This window comes from Podarcis muralis, chromosome 5, assembly GCF_964188315.1.
Source record: "Podarcis muralis chromosome 5, rPodMur119.hap1.1, whole genome shotgun sequence".
NCBI classification, from domain to species: domain Eukaryota; kingdom Metazoa; phylum Chordata; class Lepidosauria; order Squamata; family Lacertidae; genus Podarcis; species Podarcis muralis.
The window spans coordinates 68,610,303-68,630,350 of NC_135659.1; the positions used below are offsets into that span (position 1 = coordinate 68,610,303).

The following is a 20,048-nucleotide window of genomic DNA, read 5'->3' on the forward strand; positions in this document are numbered from 1 at the left end:
ACAAGCATGGGCAATGGTTACAGAAGATGGCAGCTGAACTCCAAGAGCAGCTGGAGGACACCATATTGACTAGGCCTGCTTCAGAGTATGTTTCGGCAGAGATAAATCTCTCTCTATCACCCCACCCCTCAAAACCTCTCACACTAAACTGTCTATAGGGTTGCAAAACAAGGGCATTTGCATAGAGTATTGCAGGACTTGTGCTGGCTTGCCAGTAATACATGTGAAAATGTCACGAGCCTGTCCCAGATAACTAAGGCACACGTCTGATAGTTAACTCTTTACTGGCAAGAGAAACACTCACAACAGCTTCCACGGTGCTCCTGATACACAAATGCTTCTAGCCTCTAGGCAGCGATTCACTGGTCTGGGCCCTATGAAAGCAGCAGTGACAATAGGAGACCCCACCGCCCCCTGCTGGTTTATATACCTTCCCCTGATGGGTTGTAAGAAATCAGGTAAATAAAGTGGGTATTGCTGCATGATTTGCTTTATTTACAGACACAGTATGCTTAACTTTGGTGACACAGTCATTTTTTCCACACAGCAGCGTGTTTGCTCCGTGCCGTGACAGTGCTGCACACACACCTACAGTCATTCTACAGAGTGAAGCCATTGGAAGGTGGCTTGGTCTGAATAATCTGGAAGAGTTGGTGCTTTCCTTTGGGCCACATGGGTTGGGATGCTGGATCAAAGGCTGGCCCACGCAGAAGTATCCTGCTCTGCCGTCTCTGCAGGCTGGACACAAACCATCTCTCACTTCCACCGGCCACCAACCACAGGCTTCCCACGGGCGGCCTTTGAGCTGTTGGAGAAGCAGAGAAGCAAATGAGGTATTTCAGGCATCAGTGAGATCAAAGCAAAAGGCAGTGGTGAGGGAGAAGGGAAGTGTCCACTTTTACAGTCAAACAGCACTGTGGGGGTGCTTATTGCACAGGGGTATCTGTGGGTCATTCATTCAGTGGCATCCACACAGGTCCCAACTTGGTTCCTAGGCGAGTGTGTCCACATGGCATGTGCAGTCCACATGAAGAAAACGCAATGTGAGCAGAACTCATGCAAAGTTGCTGTGTTTATACACCCTAAGCAGTGAGCTGGGAGCCCAAGTTGTGGAATCCTGAACCAACTTCATCTTGTGCCTTTACAGGTATATCTGTTTCTCAGACTTAAAGCTTGGGTAGAACTGGTTCTTTTTCTCCAGGGAACCCTGAGAATTGTATTCTGGGAGCAGATAAGGGCTTGAGAATTCTTCTACAGTAAGGATGGGGAACCTGTGGCCAGCACAAGACTACATCCTACAGGCCACAGAATGTTTTGGATCTTCCTCCCCTCTGGGTGGAAAGAGTGGTCTTGGAAAGGAAGTTCTGGCCTCATAAGTCCCCTATGTCTGTTGTGGAAGCCTCTGTGCCATTTGTCTTCCTGACATCAGAACCCCAACATCAGTAGAGGTATTCACCTTAAGATATAAGCTTGGCATGTGCCTTAAGAGATAAGGTCCAGAGGGCTGTTTCTCACTATATAGAAGGGATAGCCAGTGTGATGCTCTTCAGATGTGATTGGCCTATACACCTCCCATCTTCCCTGTAGGCCCTGCTGGTCTATAAATTGGACACTTAATCTTATGTGCACACTGAAAAGGGCAAGGTGTAAAGATAATCCGAGACCTGGATTTCAAAAATATCGAGGGGTATACATACAAACTCTCTCTCTCTACATATATATCCTTGGGTTACAGACACTTCAGGTTACAGACTCTGCTAACCTAGAAATAGCACCTTGGGTTAAGAACTTTGCTTCAGGTTGAGAACAGAAATTGTGCGGCCGTGTGGCAGCAGCAGGAGGCCCCATTAGCTAAAGTGGTACCTCAGTTTAAGAACAGTTTCAGGTTAAGAACAGGCCTCTGGAACAAATTAAGTTCTTAACCCGAGGTACCACTGTAATTGCTAACATTTAGCATAACATTTAGCATGAATGCACTTTGATATATCTAACTCCCAGTTACTAAAGCAAGTGTCCCTATCCAGCTGCTTAAAGTAACACATATCCAACTACCAGTAAACTACCCCTGATATAGAAATCCAGGGCCTAATTTGGAACATAAAGTCATTTTCCTTCATTACATGCACTGCAAGCCACCACAGCACACCATAAAGGATGCAACATGCTACTCACCCTTTCCTGAAGCAGATTAGGAGGGAATAAAAGAAGAAATATGGTGTGAGAAGCACGTAACATTCTTGACTAACCAGTTTGGTGCACCTAAAAGGTCGCTAGAGAAGGAGGCATTCCTAATGCAGGCTGCCATTTGTTTCTGGACAAGTGGATTAAAAAGATGAATCTTCTGACAATTTTGCCTGCACAGCCACTCCGAAAGATGGCTACGCTACTTGTTCATGTAAAGTGGAAGAAGAATGTTCCATGTTGATCAGCATTGCTGTCAAGAATGCAGGTGATGATTCATTTCCTACTCTGCCAGCAGCTACGCACAGGACACCAAGCAAGTTCTTTAGCATCTCCTGTCCTCTGCTCTCCATCTGTGAACCATGGAGTCATGGAGACATGAAGCATGGAAGGAAATGGGTGACTGCACTGAGCAATCCAACAGAGGTCCCCAATAATTTCTACAGACAGAGAAGTCAGATTTATACATGCTGAAAGGAAATGAGCTGGTGTAAGGAAAGAGGATGAATGCCCCAGCTCTCAATAAGTGGATGATGGTAAACAGACAGCTCAGCTACTGCACTATGCCAAACTATTTCCTAAATGGTGTTCATAGACATATCCTTAGAAGGGGAAATGCTGCGAAGGAGTGAATAAAATGATGACCCAAAGTGGTGAGGAAGTGATGGAGTTCAGAGATCAGAACAAAATAACGAAGCAGGTGTGCAAAAGGCATGCAAGGGAAGAAATAAATTGGAGGGGCCTGGTGAGAAATGTGGCTGAAACAGAAAACCAGGAAAGAACTTTAGGTGAAAGAAGCAAATGGAGAAAAGCACATCTGCAACACACCATACATCTAAGGCACAGCTACAACCCCCAGCACCCTTAAGCAACTACAGGTCCCAGGATCCTTTGGGGGAAGACATCTGCTTTGAATATGTGCTGGATGTAATTTAAATGTATGGTGTGACTCTGCCCTAACAAAGTGTGGCACAGTTAGCAAAGCGTGCTAAGCTCCCTGAACACCAATGAGGGTCTCTTTCTATAGACATCCAAGTGTCTGGTAGCCAGTGAAAAACCCTGTGCATGTTGGTTCCAAGTCTGAAGTGAGCCTGACATGGTCTAGATCAGCCTCACCCAACCTGGTGCCCTCTTGATATTTTGGTCTCTTGCTATAAATGGATGGTGTGGATGTGACTCTGGTCTGAAAGGTGGATTGGAAGGGAAATGAAATGACAGAATCAAGCAACAAGGAGGGGTGAAATAAAGGGTGTGAAATGGGAGGCAGGAGGCAGTAAAAGCAGTGACTAGCTGAAATGAGGACTAAAGAAAGAAAATAAGAAAAGGTGGTGATAAAGCAAGGTTGTTGTTGTTGTTTCTTAAATGGAATCTAACAGTATCAATCGTGTGAATAGCCAGAAGTGCTCAATCCAAGATTCTTGAACACAAAGGCATAGCCTATTATTACAGCAGCAGGCTTTCTAGAGCAAAAAGAAGCCAAGAACTGAAATGAGAAGGGCTGACAAATACTAATGACAATGAAAGTGAAAGGAGGAACAGCAGGAAGTTAAGAACGGAAGCAAAACACAAACAAAATCCTGAAAGCTCCAAACAAGTATTTTACAGAAGGGAAGGGTGAAAGTGGTGCACCTGTAAAAGTAAAAGTGGGGGGTTGTGAAAGATCTAATGGGAATGCTGGATACTATCAAACTGGATGGCCTGAGTACTTACACCTTTTGATGATCACTAATGCGGTTCCGTAGAACATTAATCTGCAAGAGAAATAGACAAGAGGTGAAGCTACATGGCAATACTTCACCATGTGGGGATCGGGACGGCCACTGTGTGAAGACAGCAAGAAAAGAAGTCTAAGCATGGGCTGGTTTCATCACACACAGTAGTCAGCAGGGCTGTGTGGTGGGTAAAGAATCCCTCTAATTGTTGGAATTTCCATAGGTAAAGACGGGGAGTCAGAAAGGACAGTGGATCTGTTTGTCCATACTATCTAATGTGATACTTAGAAGTTTTTCTCTGCCGTGAAATATTATTTCCACACTAAATGGAAGCGTTACAAATCCAGGCAGCTGAGATTAAATTTGGCATGGTTGGTGGAAGGAACAGGACTTTTTTCAGTTGAAACTCACTGGAACCCAGTTCCAGCACCTCTCAGATGGGTGCGATTGCCATTACAAGAAAATGGAGGCGTTCGTGGTGAGTTCTGGCACCTCTTTTTCTAGAACAATAGCCTGGGGAGAGACTGAGAACAAAGGCTGCTCTCCAGCATTCTTGAAGGCTTCAGGTGAGTTTTTCAGGATGCTTCTTCAAAGTTTTCCCATCATGATCTTGACCAGTTACAGAATCTTCTAGAAATATCCACTTTTCTACAGTTAATAGATGCTTGGGAGCAGCGCTGTGCCATTTGTAGCAATTCCTGGACTCGGTGCTTCTTTCAAAGCATCTCTAAAGTTTGCTATACATTGAGCATTATGTGTTGTTCTCTGCACAAATGCACTCTGCTCATGAAGTTCACAAAGCAAGATAAATGCAATAAAAACATTGCCAGAGGGATACCATGTCAAATAGCAAATCCATGTGGATAACTAGTAATGGAGTTTTTGTTCAGTTAAGGTGCCAAGAAGCTCCAGCTTCTGGTGTAAGGATCCAAAGCAGAGGAGAAAGGTTCCTAAGGTGCATCCAAGTACTTACCCCTTTCAGAGGATCTGGCTGAAAAGACAAATGGCTGATCCCAAAAATCTTTGCAAGCTAAGCAGGGCAAACATGCAAGACAATGAAATACCATCTTGAGAAGATGCTGACATAGACTGAACTTCACTGGGCCACACTTAGCTCCACACGTTTCATCATTCATCACAGCACTGCCATTAGCAAAGTGGGGTGGGGACAGGCCATACTTACTACTTGCTTAACTCATCGCAGCGTGCAGTGAGTATGGAAATCTAGTTAGGGTTAGAGAAAGGAGATTATTATAGATGTGAAAGCCCCTGCAAAGGGAAAATTAACAAAAAGAAGGCAGTGATCCTGAGAAAGCAGTGCTCAGTACGAGAAGCCAAACTATAGGTGAGGTCGAGTGCATCCTATATACTAATAGCAAACTTGTCCTTTGGTTTCTGATCGTCTGTTGCCAAAATGACACCATCCATGCACAAAATGGAGATATCAGCAGGCCTGGGGAAATGCCAAGGCTTGCAGAAATCCACACACCCCCCCCCCCCATCATTGAAACCCTGAAAGGCGAATGCCCTAGATGAAGCATTCTTCTGCCCCCCCTCAAAGAAATGGCAGCTGCTGGAGGGGAAGTAGTAAAAAGAGGGGGAAATCAGAAATACTCCAGAACTAAGTCTAGGGAGTTTTGGTAAAAGAAAGCAGTCAAATAGCAACTGCCAGGGAAAGCATCACTACCACTAATGAGACACCCACTCCCCAAAAGAAAAAATATTGTCATTGCTGCCACCTCTGCCACCTCCCCTGCCATTCAGGAAGCCCCCACCACTGGCGAATGTTTCAGACATTTTCCCTTTCCAATAGGTCCCCCGATTTCATTCCCCTATCTTACCCTCAGAATTTCAAGTCAAAAGTTTGAAAATTTGCATTTTAGGCTTGACCCTAGCTTAAATGTGATGTTAGTGAAAGAGACAGGTAGTATGAGCTGTGGTGTATTTAAGCCAGTTCTAGTGCAGATTAAGCGGCTGTAACACTATTTTTCTAGACTCAATAAGCTACTAGGCAGGTGAGTGATCACAATGCACTTACAAACGTGGTCTTCAGGGTAGAAATATTTGTTGGTCAAATTGAAATGGGCCAGGTTGGCTTTGGCACAGTCTAGTGCAGCTTATGGTGTGGTTTGGGGTGTCCTTCAATGTCTGGCAAGACTAGGCAGGACCTTCACAGACCTAGACTGATGCTACTTCATCCATAAAGCTACATCCATTTGAAGCAGAAAACTGCCAGACTCCACTCATTTAATGAGCCATTTGGCTCTGATTTCTGAAGTAGGTTCCAAAGGGAGATGAAGTTCAGTGAGACAAGTATGATCAAATGACATACCTGTGGTTTTTCTAAGCAAGAAGGAAAAGAGGAGGCAAAGCATGACAAGTATCAACTAAAACTGTGTTGAATGTTTGCCCATTTCAATTTTCAAGGTGCAAGTAACACTTTCAAAGAAGGTGAAACATTTCCTGAAAAGCTCCCATGATGAAAACGTTCATATTCCCCTTCCACTTCAATCAGCTGCTGCTTCAGTGCCATTTTCTCCTTTATAATCACTGAGTCATCTTGCTGATTACAGAAATGTGGGAAATCCCAGCCAATCAGGAATTGTGTGCTGAATGGGATGGTATCATGATGGAATGTCAACATGACGTCCCACAGAGCAAATGAAGATAATTGACCATGAGGACAATACTTGTTGCATCAGTGGCAGAGGTGATGCTAGCTAATTGGGATTGAATAGTGTAAAGGATGATAACATGACAATATGTAGCCAATCAAATTTAGCCACAAAGTGAGGGCAAATGAAGCAGCTGTCAGAAAGCATTGCTCTCCCTCTCAATGAATGGGTACTTTTTGTCCTCTTTTGATGCAATGTCTCAAAAATTACTCAGAGAGCAATCTTTGGATGCTGCTGAAATTTCTTGCAAAAAGCGCCCTTCCTTTCAGAAAGCAGAGATATTTCAACAGATGTGCAGACTCACCTCATATTTCTGCCTCTTGAACTTTTCCTGCAAGTCAAATTTCTCAGCTTCCAAGTCATGGATATTCTGCCACAGTTCCTTTGCCTTTTCCCTGTTGTAAGAACATGCAGCATCAGTCAATGTGGTTGCCAGTGCTTATATATGCACATAGGAACATGCAATGTGAGCGTGTTCTTCCAGAGTAGGAAAGTGAGCTGAACATAAGAATGAGAATCTTAGGTATGCAACATTTTGCATGTGAATAGGCACAGGCATAAAAATTGTGTGCATATTCTTTATTATGTGCTCCATGAGTGTGAACATATGGTATATGTATGATATATGTGTGCGTGTGAGAGAGACATAATATGAATATAAATGTCTGTGTGTTTTAGCCTGTGAATATGAGTATACATAACATTTATAGCTTCAGCCAGAATGTTTCCTAAATTATTGAAAGTCCCAGTTGTCAACCTTTCAACCCATTTATGTCTTTATCTTTAACTTGTGCTTAAATTTAAATCACACATTTTAGTATATTCCTACTTTACAAGTACCTATGCTGATGCTTTTGCTACAACTGGGTCTTCTGCCAAGTGTGGAACAACCTGGGCACAAGTGAAGCAGCGGCCCTCTTCAGACATTACCACATCGAGGGAGCACATGAGTAGAGAGAGATTTCAGGAATACACCTTTAGCCCCCCTCCCCACACAACTCCTCTGGCTCTTCATGTGCTTACAATGGACATCTGCTGTGGGTAATCTTATGTACCAGTGAAGGCTCTCTCTGCCTATGTTCCCTCTTTAGGTGGCAATGCCTGAATAGGACTAATATGCATCACCGAACCACATAAGCAGGTTTTTCCCCCATTGATTATTGCAGCATGAGGATTAGGGCATTTTTGACTGGGGATGCACATAATGTGGTTCTGGTTGAAATCATGCCCAACCTGTAGGATTTTTTTTAATCCCTGGATGTGGCTGCAAGTCACACAACTGATGTACCGTAATATGTAGTTAAGCCCTTGATCTACCTGAGGTTTCATACTGCATCACCTCCAATATGTTTCCATGTGCTTATTGCACCCTCTAGTGTTCTGGCTCCCTCCTTTTCATTTGACTCTGTCTGCTTAAACTCAAATGCAGGTAGCATTTGGAAACAGTGCATGATAATTGGATGAGCAAGCATTAGTACGATTTAACAGCCCCTTATGGCTTCCTGACTTGTAACCATGTGGGATATAATACCTTCTGCTACCCTTTAATGCATGTTGTGGGCAGTTAACACTTCCAAGGAGTGATGGACTAAGAAGCAAGGGGAACATTGCCACATGTGCCCTAACTATACCCTATAGTACCATAGTAATAGCCAAGCCAGCATTGCATTGTGTTCACATAACCCCAAATATGGATAACAGCATAGCACACAATGCATGCTGTAACTGTAGGATTGTGGCAATCTTACAACGCTTTAGGAGCTGTCTTATGTTAAGGTCACTGTGCCTCCAGTGTACTTTAGCCTAGAAAAGCTTGTTCTGATCCCAATAATTATCAGTCCCCTCAGTAGATGTTATTTTTATTTAAAAATAAAAAGTCTGTATGTTAAAGGCAAAGAACGCATTTGAAGTCATGTCTAGTTTGGCCCTCTGAGAGACCACAAATCACAACTATGGGGAAAGTGGCAGGTAGAATATTGTTTTCATCTAATTTCTTCATCATGAAGGAAATAGGTCCCTACTGGCCCCCGAGTCTCTGGCTGCTGCCCCCAGAACCAGCTTCCCTTCTTACTTCAATTTGTCTTCATTCAAGTGATCGATGGTTAAAGGTTTTCGACGCTCGCTGAGGATCTTTTTCTTCTTCTCCCGCTCTGTCTGTTTTTTCCCACTTTTTTTCTCTGTCTAAAAAAAACAGTTCTTGAGTGGCATCAGAGTTCATCAGCCCAGTTCATCAGACAGGTACATGGGCTATGAATGCGGAGGATATAAGTACACATAGATTAAAACAAAGACTAAAAAGCTCCTGATACACTCTCATTGTACCTTAACTGGTCTCTGTTTGAGCCATTTGGGAATACAACATGTAGGTGAGTAGACCCCCAGCCAGGAAATTCTGTCCCCAGATGTGGGTTTCAGTTTCTGGAAGAACATTCAGGCTAGATAGGTACCTTCTGTAGGTAGCCTCCAAAATGGAGCATATTGGAGAAAGCCTTCTTCTTCCTAGCATCCTCTTCAGCCCTCTTCCTATTTTCTTCTTCCTCTTTCCGGGCTCTCTCTTCCTGCAGAATGACAGAGAGGTTTCAGAATGGCAGATAGTTAAAGAGAATCTGTCTACAGCAGGAGCGATTAACCAGTGGGCCTCCAAATGCCACCATCATCCCAGCCAGGGACGATAGGAGTTTGAGTCAAACGACAGCATCTGGAGGTCCACAGGCTCCGCATCCCTGATCTACAGGGACATCAAATAGAAACTTGTTTAGGAGACTGAATGGACACAAATCAGACAGGATGAGTTCTGTTCCCCAATCCTGGTTAGTAAGCAAGCTCATTAGCCAATTCCAGATCAGGATCAGTTCCTCCTTGTTTTTCTGCACTTGGGGAAAGGGAACACTTAGAAAAATAAGTAACAGTGGTGCTTTCATTATAAACTGAGCAATTCTAGTCTGGTTTTGGTCTGTTATGCATAAGGCCTATGTCAGTGATTCCCTGCATTTCCAAGGCTTTGGGTTCCCTGGTTGACCAGGGATGATGGGCTCGTATTACTGCTTGAGTATAACTCTTACATGAGCAGCTAAGTGGAAAATTTGCCCCATGCATAAATGGGGGTTTGTCAGAACAACAACAACAAAAAACTCATAAAGGCATTGAAGTGACTTTTTGCTGTAGACTTCGTGTCTTGGGTATACTCACAGCGAAGCGGGCCTGACGTTCCTTCTCTCGCTCACTGCGGATCCGTTGCTGTTCAGCTCGTTCTGCTCGCCGCTGCTCCTATAGGAGGAAATCAGCCCGGCACCTGTTCAGGGAGGGGGTCTGGTATACTCTGATGAATGCCCCCCGCCTTAACTCAGCATGGCCTGAGGCAGTCACAGTTGAGGCTGAAACTATAACACTATTGAAAATGCTGGACACCTGACATTTTCCCACCTGAGCATCCAAATGATACCTCCCATGGTAAAAAAATATAATATTATAGCTACCTATTGCACCCATGTTAGCTCATACTTCTAGATCAGCCTCTAAAACTGGGGCTTTAAAATAGTCTAGAATATAGTTTTGGAGTCTAGACAATAAATAAAATCCTGTCATTTCATTAATTATATTGTGAATGTGCATTTTTAAGCATTCCCAGAATATGTGTGGGATGTCTATCTTTGGGGCTCTGCATCACTGACAAGTGGCTTTAGGATCTGAATGAAACATTAACACTCTTAAGTCCTCTCTTCTTTTTGGAAGAGACATACTATTCTGTCCTTGAGAAATATCAGCTCTTCCTCCTCTTTCTTCCGGTTCTCAAAGTGGGCCTCAATCAGGGTTTGCAGCTCATTCAGATCCTTCTCCATTCTCTTGCGGTGAATGTCCTGCAAAGCAGAAAAGACAATATGAGGGTTTGGTATGTTACACACACACACACACACACACACACAGAGAGAGAGAGAGAGAGAGAGAGAGAGAGAGAGAGAGAGAGAGAAGGAGACAGCTTTATGAGATGATGATGGCTAATACTCACATCAAAGTCCACTCTCTCCCCATCAGGGATCTTTGGAGGCACCAAATTTGGCATAAATAGCCTGAAATAGGAGGGCAGGGGAAAATAAAGAGGTAAGCCACTAGTATAGCAACACCTGACGTCTCATCTCTTTATCAGGGTTGGCTGATATTATTAATCTCCCACATGAATCCATGCTTAATCCCATTGATTTCAAAGGGGTCTGTCTCTGGGTTCCAAGTAAATCTGGCCAAGACAATATAGACAAAAGCAGAAGCATATAATTGTAGCACTGGAAAGGGACCACAGGGATCATCTAGTCCAACCCTCTGCAATGCAGGAATCTTCTGCCCAATATGGGGCTCAAACCATGGCCCTGAGATGAAGAATCTCATGCTCTATCGACTGAACTATCGCAGTACCCTGCTAGCACCCATGCCTTACAAATCATAGATATATGCCTAGAAACCAGTGACAAATGGAAGTGGATGAGTCCATAGGTGGCATAAATGGAAGATATAGTTATTTTAAAAACAACAACAACCTGACACTAAATGCAAGGTAAAAGGGGGGAGAACCCTAAGCATCTTATATCCATACATGTGTCCAGTAGTCTAATAACTAGATAGCCCCATCAAATCAGAAAAAACCCTCTGCAGAATGATAAATGGTGAAACTTCAATTCCTAACAATGAAAATCTGGGAGGGAGCAGCTAACCTTACACTAACCTGTCTCAGAACTCACTCTGCACATTTTATTTAAACTGGATGTCAAACTGAACGTAGTTCCAAGCTGAGGGAACAATTTATAGCTTCTTGGAGGGCGCCGTATGGAATGCCATACCGGTTGCTGAGCTTTTTACAATGGCCGCAGCTGTCACAGTAGTCTTAAGTTTCCTTGACTTGACTTATACGAGCCACTGAACAGCTGTAATAACTTCATCACTGGGCAGGCTGGGGTGGGAATGTTGTTCTTGAGATAGTGTCTCATCACTTTGCCTGCTGCATTTAGCAGTGTTTCTGCATTTGTGGGCAAATTTTTTTTAAAAAAAAATCTAGATAATTTTGTACCACCCAAAGAGACCATGCATTTGCTTTTTTGAAATTTCAGTGTTGCTGTTGTTTAAAAAGATTCTGTTAACAGTGCAATCCTGTGCATGTTTATTTGGAAGTACAGTTTACCATCCTCGGCAGGACTCACTTCCAGGTAAATGTGCACCATGCTACAAATCTGCCATTAATTGCATTTTTAGAAAGCCAATAATACAATATGTCAAATGTTGACATCTCTCTATTTTTCTTCAGTCGTGCTTGTACTCACCATCTCCTTTCCCCCTTCCATACAACTGCTCCTGCCTCAACAACTGCCTGCTAACCATAACATCAAAATCCACTTTACTTATACTTACTTGGGCCTAGGCTTTGATTCTCCTGCAAGAAACCAAATGAACATTTAAAGAGTTGCCAAACAGAAATATTTACCTGCTCCCTTTGTAGATAAATTGAAGAGACAGGCCTACTGACTCCCTTAAGGCTTATATGGGTTGTTTCTGCTCCCCAACCCTCCCACCGCTCATCTCTCATCTCCCCCTGTACTTTTTCATGTGAATAAAGGCTTGGGCAGATTTTTTTTAGTATGTCTGTGTGTGTTTCAGAGTTCTTAACTCTTGAACTGCAGGGGAATGCACACCTCTCCTTTCTAGTTCCTGCCTCGGTTTCTCAGGCTGATTGACATGGATTTTGTACACTTGTCCAACAAACCTGCTTCCAAAAAAAAAAAAATGGACTTATTTAAGTAAGGAAAATGATGGGGAAATGCTCTCAAAATTGTAACAGTTGCGTGATGGGACATTGTATGACTTCAGTCCCATTTTAACATACACTTGTGAATTGGTTTTTTTTATATATCAGCATTAAGATCTGTATATTTACATTTTATCACAATATATGCATTTCCTTCTGGTAATTTCTTTGAGCTGAGACCACTACTGCAAATTTGGGAGAGATGCAAAATCCAAAGGATAACTGCTTCTTCATCTGCACGTTCATCCAGGAAGTGCAGACCAGATCAGTTTACTTTGAATTTTATAGAAACAGAACTCCTCAAGCATCCCTAGCACATATACTGGACCACGGTGCACACTTTTCATTTACCTTCTGGTTCTTTAGCTTGCTCTTCTTGTTCTATTTTAAAAGGGGAGCAAAGAATTTTGATTAGAGATGTACCACGCCAGCGCAGTTGTGTCTAGAATCCCCACACTCCCTGATACATTTATTTCCTCTAAGCTGTGATTACGGCATTCCCAGCATGCTCCATAGTTCATTCACCCATTGCTGGGAGAGTTGACATTGCTGGCATTCTGGTATTTGGTGATCAGAGACAGGGGCGTCCCCTCTTTTGCATTTTTCACAACACCAGAAGCTCCAGGACAGATGGTGATGTGATGTCAATGTTATGAATACCAGAACAGTTGGACTCACCAAAGAAGGTGGCTTTAATCAGTAAAATTCTGGGAATAGGTGTGTGGGGGGGTACCAATTTTGGAAAACCTTTCCCAATACATTATTTCCCCTGAAAATATTACGGGTTTCCCTCCCTTTATAGTCAGAGGGGAAAAGCAGAACTACTATCAGTAAAGAGTGCCAGATGCTTTGTTTCCCTTTCCACAGTGGGGAAAAAATATTTGTTTATAGGCTGATTGCTGATGTCACCAAAGCATGGGGGCATCCCCTAAAGCCATGATGTTCCTCCACCCAGTTTTTGTTTTTTTTAAGGGGAGCGTATCTTTGGGGGGGGGGGTCTCTGCAAGTGCAAGGCTGCCCATTTGCCAAACACAGAAGATCTTCCTGTGCCATCAGCTTTCCTTTACTGCCCATGCTGGTAAAGTATTAAGGAGAATGCAGAAAAACAGCCAGACTCATAGAGGGATGGAACATTGTTATAGAAGATTTATTACTCAAGAAACATACACCACGTACAAGGGACCAACCACTAGGCATGCAGCGGATTTGTCAATTTGCATTCTCTCAATTTTTCATTTTCCCATCCAGTTTTCCACATTTCTGCAGCAATTTGCAGATTTCTTTAAAAATTGCCAGCACGTTTTTCCTAATAAGCACATGTTTGTACATTTTTGCAAGCATTTCCCCCAATGTAATGAACCAAATTCAACTAGTACCAAGAGGCTTTCACCCCACTCTTCCAATACTGCTCTGGGGAGTCAGAACTCCCCAAACAGTGTACAGCTTGTGCTGACAGAAAGATCTCCTCAGTGGTATGCTGAGTACATTTTTTGTATGTTAATTTCATGAATATATTCATTTTTATGCACACTTTCTTCTAATATATGGATTTCTGTAAGCACTGTTTGGTTGCAGAACCACAGTGAAAAATTTGGTTAAGTATGAATTTTGAAGGCTTGTGGTGTTTTGGTTCTCATAGCATTTCAAACAGTGGGGATTGTATAACTTCACCTTTACTTGCAAACTGAATTATTTTTATCCCCCATTCTTACTATAATTTTTCTACTTTTACTTTTTTACACTCCCCGCCCCCAAAATGACAAGTGTGCTCTGAGATCACAGCTTAACCAAAACAATGCTGCTGAATTTTTATTCAGTGAAGGGTTCTACCTGAAAAGGACCCTCCATCACAATGCTTGTATTGGCCAGAGATGTTTCACCAGAACATCATACCTTCTGCCCTAGGTTCATCTTCATCTTCCTTCACTTCTTCAGCTTGTTCTTGTTCTTCTTGTTCTTGTTCTAAGGAAGAAAACAGCAGGATGACATCAACAGATCTGCTTGAGGTAATGAATCCCAGCCATTCGGACGTTGGTCAGAGAAGAGCGGTTGGGAAAGATAGATAGCATATTTCTAGAACATGGCTAAATGACAAGTGGTAACTTGGGACTGCCATCTTAAACTGAACACATTGTGGTTCAATTTAATGATGCTCAATGATGTTTCTGTTGTGGGAGGTAGGGTTTGAAATGAGCTTCATCGGTCCTCAACATGATACACACCTCAAATGTAGAGGCAGGTTATTAGTCAAGGTCCACATTCCTGGTCCATTGCAATATTATTAAATGCAGAGCAACAAAGAAGAAAGGGCAACCAAAATGGTCAGAGGTTTACAGCACATTCACCTACAGAGAAAAGCCTGGGGATTTTTAGTTTTTAAAACAGATAACTAAAGAGGTGAGATGTGATAGAAGCTTATGAGGTCTGGTGTGAAGAAAGTGGATCAATGGAAGGGTTCTTCCATCATACCAGAACTCAGGGTCACCTTGTAAAATTGGAGAAATGAAACATGTCTTCACACACACCACACAATTTACTTATCGATTTTGATGCCACAGGAGATGATGGAATCTCATTTAGATTTTTGTGACCCGGGTTAAAAGACAGTGGCTCTCAGAAATGTCTCACTTTAAATATCAGATATGGAAATAAATGGTGCAAAAGGAGTTAATCAGAAATTGTACTGTCACCCACAAAGGCTACCTTCTGGTACCCAAATGTGAATGATGCTATTATATAAGCACTAGGCATTTGTTTTTTGTATTAAACCAACACATTGAGGAGGGGAGTAGGAATGAGCCCATTTGCCACATGTGGTTTTAAACAAAAGCCACAAACCTGCATAGGCTACATAATACCAATACTACAAACATATATAGATTTTAGACTGCTTTATAATCCTGGCTTCTCCCAAAGAATCCTGGAAACTGTATTTTGGGGAGATGCTGAGAATTCTCTGGGAGAGATCTTTAGCCCCTCCTTCCAAAACTGCAATTTCCAGGGCTCTTTTGGAGGAAGGAATTAAATAGCTCTCCAAACTGGTATGACCTTTGACTGATGCACACAGTACATAAATGCTTATGATTTCCATGCACGATAGGTCAGTAAGTATTCTGCCTGTGTGTCATTGGCAAGCAGCAGCAAAGTGAAATGTAAAGAAATGGTCTACTACCGTCTTCCACCTCTATCCATTCTTCCTCTTCTTAACCAGGGCAAGCAAGGATGGTGAAAGGGAATAAGTAGAAAAGGTTAGCGAGGGATCACAGAAAGCTGTGGCTTCAAGCTAGAGCATCTACAGGCAAAACGGCTTTCTCTTGTTCTGATCTTTGCTTTGCCTTTGTGTGCACGCCTAGTTTTCAGATGCCAAGCACTTGTGAAGTCAAGCATTTGCCAAGTTCAATAGGATATTAAGGCCTGGAACATTCAGAACACCCACATATCCATGCACACACAGAGGCAGTAATTATGCCCTCATACAAAAGAATAGAAGAGGAGGTGTGCTTGTAAAAAATAAATAAACACAAAGACACATTGATCAGCTTCTAGTGATACTATGCAAGCAGCAGAAAGCTCATTCCAGACTGAGTTTATCAGTGTCAGTCCCGTTGGCAATGAAATACTCTACCCAGGTTCCTAAAATAGTAGATTAAGTTAGCCTGCACCAAATGGGTGCCCTCCAGATCTGTTGGACTAAAATTCCCATCAGCCACAGCCAATGGGTGAAAGCTGTAGTTCAAAACACCGAGTGGACACCAAGTTGATGAAGGCTGGATTAAATGTTCATAACAGACAATATTAGCCAAATACTCAGCCGTATTCAACCTACACTTTTCTGCGCTTTTTGGTATATCTGAGAAATCCACGAGGCTACTTGGACAAATCTGCACTTTTACTTGTCCACATATTATTTGCTTTTTTAAATTATTAAAAATTTATTATTATTATAATTGTTTACACAGATTTCAATAGATTTTATTAGTGGTTCAATAGATTTTTTATTAAAGTTTGAAAGAAAAAATAAAGATTAGTATCAAATATCAAATATATTTTTTATGAAAGATAAAATTCTAATCTAAATAAAAACTAAAAACAAAAGGAAGGAAGAAAATAAAATACCGGTAATATAAAATAAAAGGGATTTTTTGTCTGTCAGCTATAAATAGGAAATTGTTCAAAACATCCTCTCCAAGAAAACACTCAACAATTCCACTTTCTATGCATCAATATTTTCTTCAATCCTCAAACCCAGATATCATACGTTCATTTGTTTCTTCACACAAAAACTCTGTAAGGAGTTTCCAGTTGAAACAGAACAGTTTTATGATAGAACACTACCAAAGAAACAGAACCTCATGTGACCAGGAGGTCCCCATAGTGGGAGCCACTTCTAAGCCACTACAGAAAACAAGCTCTCCCCCATATCACCATTTCAGATGATGGTGACATGAGCAAAAGTGCCTTTTCAGACAATGTAGCTACACATCAGTAGCTACACTCGCTACACTGAGACACCTTATAGTTTTTCATATACAGTATATGTAAATAACAAATTCATGATACATATTAAGGTCCCCAATCCCATAATAGTTTTTTTTTTAATGGCATGGTGTTATGACCCAATAGAACACATCACCTCATCTAACCTTGACTCTTATAGTAACAATGGAAGCCTACCTTCTTCAACGCATTCTTCTGCATCAAGTCGGAAGAGAGGAAAAGAGAGAGCGTTATTAGAGCAGCAATGGTGGATTTGGAAAACATGCTTAATCTGACAGTTTTCATTCCCTTACCTTCCTGTTCCCTGTAAAGCAGAAGGGAAAACACCTAGATTAGAATAATGGCTGGTTTGCAATAATAATAATAATAATAATAATAATAATAATAATAATAATAATAATAATACAGTGGTACCTCAGGTTACATACGCTTCAGGTTAAATACACTTCAGGTTACAGACTCCATTAACCCAGAAATAGTACCTCGGGTTAAGAACTTTGCTTCAGGATGAAAACAGAAATCGTGCTCCGGCGGCACGGCGGCAGCGGGAGGCCCCATTAGCTAAAGTGGTGCTTCAGGTTAAGAACTGTTTCAGGTTAAGTACGGACCTCCGGAACGAATTAATTACTTAAGCCGAGGTACCACTGTAAGTGATTTTAGAACAACATGATCCATGGTCTCTGACACATATTCTTTTTGGAAGAATGCACTACAACCAAGTTACAACTTACAATTTATGCCAGAAACAGCGGAGAAGAGTCATGTCACACAAAATTTCATGCCGGAATAAATCTGCTAGCTTTAAGATGCCGCAACAAGACACTTCTGTTTGTTCCACAGTCAGGGTTTTTGTTTTTTGTTTGCTGAGTGGATTCTGCCCATATGGTGGCAGGAGTTCACATATATTTCCAAACCCCTGGAACAGATAAGCAGATACCTGGGGCCATCTCACACCCCACCTCATGCAATTAAAAGCTTGCTGTGTTAAGGGACAGTTAGCTACATTTAAGTGAAGTGACATGCAGATCTAGGGCCAGCTTATTTTTCGGGGAGAGGACTGGAAGTAGCAGGTTGCCTATACGACATGCTTAGGCATGACTTCATGTTGTGCATCAGCTGGAGATGCAGCTCAAGTAACTGGAACAGGTGTTGATAAAAATGCCAGAGCAGGAATGTGGCAGGCTGTGAAAGAGCATTTTTCAGTGCTCTCTCTCTTGGGTTAGTCCTTGCAGCTGGAAAACAAGAAGCTGATGAGTGAGCTATGGGAGTGTAGAAAACTGAGAAAGTCTTCGTGAGTGGGAGTAACGGGATCAAAAAAGGTAGGAAGAATTTCCAAAATTACAGACATAACCAAGTCACAAGCCATCTATACCTCCCAGGAATTTATAGCTGTATGGCTCTTACTGGTTCCTAATTAAGTACTGTATCTACATTTCTTCCAGTATCCAAAATCTTTAAATCCCAGTAGCCTGTCATTCTACGCTTGGGTCAGGTTTCCTACGTGAAGGTCCCAAGAATCCTCAGAAACCCAGATTCTCTTTTAGATTCAGTAGAAGCCTATTGAGACCCTCTCTGGGGTTTGGAATCCCTTCTCAACACTTCATTTTCTGATAAAATTTATATACCACTTGCTTGTAACAAACCCTCTAAGTGCTTTATGAGAAATACTAAAATTATCAAGAGGATTGGCCCTAGACATTTGTGGTGCCTGAAGTGAAATAGAAATTGGCACTTCCGCAGCTCTACTTTGTTAAGTGTGTGTTTTTATATCCAGTATACCTGAAGGAGCATCTCCACCCCCATCCTTCAGCCTGGACACTGAGGTCCCGCTCCAAAGCCTTTTGGCGGTTCTCTCACTGCGAGAAGTGACGCTACAGGGAACCAGGCAGAGGGGCTTCTTGGTGGTGGTGCCTGCCCTGTGGAACGCCCTCCCATCAGATGTCAAGGAAATAAACAACTATCTGACTTTTAGAAGACATCTGAAGGCAGCCCTGTTTAGAGAAGTTTTTAATGTTTGATGTATTTATTGTGTTTTTAACATTCTACTGGGAGCCGCCCAGAGTGGCTGCGGAAACCCAGCCAGATGGGCAGGATATTAATAATAATAATAATAATAATAATAATAATAATAATAATAATTCCCATGCTGATAAAAAAATTCTGATGCTGATCTTCACTCCCTCCTTATATTATTATTATTATTATTATTATTATTATTATTATTATTATTATTATTATTGAATTTCTATACCACCCTTCATCCAAAGATCACAGGCTAAAAGGGGGGGGGGGCTAGTTCACTAGCACTTTAAAAAAAAGGAAGTGTTACACAAATGCATAAATGTTAGGTTTATCAATTGCTATTATCTAATGACCTGGAACAAAATATTGCAGCATGCAGTCCTTGTGTTCAAGATTCCAGCCTCTCCATTCCATTCTCCAGCCCTATTTTCCAGTTCACCTCCCAAGAGTCAGTCAGCATTCCGAAAACACTGAGCATGCTCAGTTCTTATTGGCCTCTTTCGGAGGTTTCCCCCTTCAGAGCTTTTTCCTAAAGAATGGTTTCCCCAAGTGCAACCTCTTTCTTGTATGTAGATAGTAGCATTTTAGCTCTTTACACAGCAGCACTCACTACCTAAACATCAGAGGGGAAGATAAATAAAATATTTGCTATGGATCAGCACCCTAATCATTCAGAATGATTTCATGCTGTGATTTATCTCCCCTCTGGACCAGATTGTAGAAATATAAGAATGGCATATCTGAATGACCACACAGCCACATAAATCAAAGTGAGTGACAGAAAAGCAAGACACATTTCTGCATATAGATGGGAAAGGAAAACATTGAAGAACCTAGTACTTACTCTTCATATTCCTCAATGATCTCTTCAGTGTCTGACATTTTCAGTTACCTGTAATTAAATAAAGGAAAAGAAGCCGTGATACTTAAATAGGAATCACAGGCAGCTATTTTTTAAATAGCTATGATGCTCTTGGAGAACCAGCTGGAGGTGTGTCTTTTTACAATACTGATACTATCCAAGTGAGTTCCATTGCAACTTGCACCAGGATTGCTGTCTAGGGTTGCCATATTTTTTAAAAAAACAACAACAACTAGGATGCCCTCAGCTTTTTCTTTTTTCTTTTATCTTTTTTTTTTCTTTAGAAAACCCCATATTTGTTAAACTTTTTT

General features: G+C 41.9%; 1 protein-coding gene across 5 annotated transcripts; it reads right to left on the reverse strand.

Moving 5' to 3' along the window:
• Window positions 1-472: 472 nt before the first annotated feature.
• Window positions 473-19,763, reverse strand: TNNT2 (troponin T2, cardiac type). Of its 5 annotated transcripts, XM_077929092.1 has the most exons (15): window positions 19,720-19,763; window positions 17,147-17,157; window positions 17,031-17,048; window positions 14,250-14,306; window positions 12,708-12,737; window positions 11,963-11,984; window positions 10,575-10,635; window positions 10,309-10,425; window positions 9,758-9,835; window positions 9,016-9,126; window positions 8,640-8,749; window positions 6,873-6,963; window positions 3,892-3,932; window positions 2,173-2,178; window positions 473-805 (listed from the first exon to the last, which is right to left on the reverse strand). In XM_077929092.1, exons 1-15 carry the CDS (start codon window positions 19,755-19,757, stop codon window positions 757-759), a joined length of 840 nt encoding a protein of 279 aa, XP_077785218.1. In that variant the 5' UTR covers window positions 19,758-19,763; the 3' UTR covers window positions 473-756. The 5 variants fall into 5 exon arrangements, with proteins under 5 accessions (XP_077785218.1, XP_077785216.1, XP_028590454.1 ...); XM_077929090.1 differs by lacking the exons at window positions 17,031-17,048; window positions 17,147-17,157; window positions 19,720-19,763 and adding an exon at window positions 15,529-15,552 and having other exon boundaries at window positions 14,250-14,318; XM_028734621.2 differs by lacking the exons at window positions 2,173-2,178; window positions 17,031-17,048; window positions 17,147-17,157; window positions 19,720-19,763 and having other exon boundaries at window positions 14,250-14,318.
• Between the last annotated feature and the right edge of the window lie 285 nt (window positions 19,764-20,048).

Excerpts from the sequence above, each read along its gene's own strand:
- TNNT2 (XM_077929092.1), bottom strand. The coding sequence starts at position 19,757 with ATGTCAGACACTGAAGAGATCATTGAGGAATATGAAGA. Across the intron at positions 10,636-11,962 it reads GAATCAAAGCCTAGGCCCAA|GCTATTTATGCCAAATTTGG; the intron begins GTAAGTATAAGT and ends CTCCTATTTCAG. Across the intron at positions 6,964-8,639 it reads TTGAATGAAGACAAATTGAA|GGAAAAGGCAAAGGAACTGT; the intron begins GTAAGAAGGGAA and ends TTCTTACAACAG.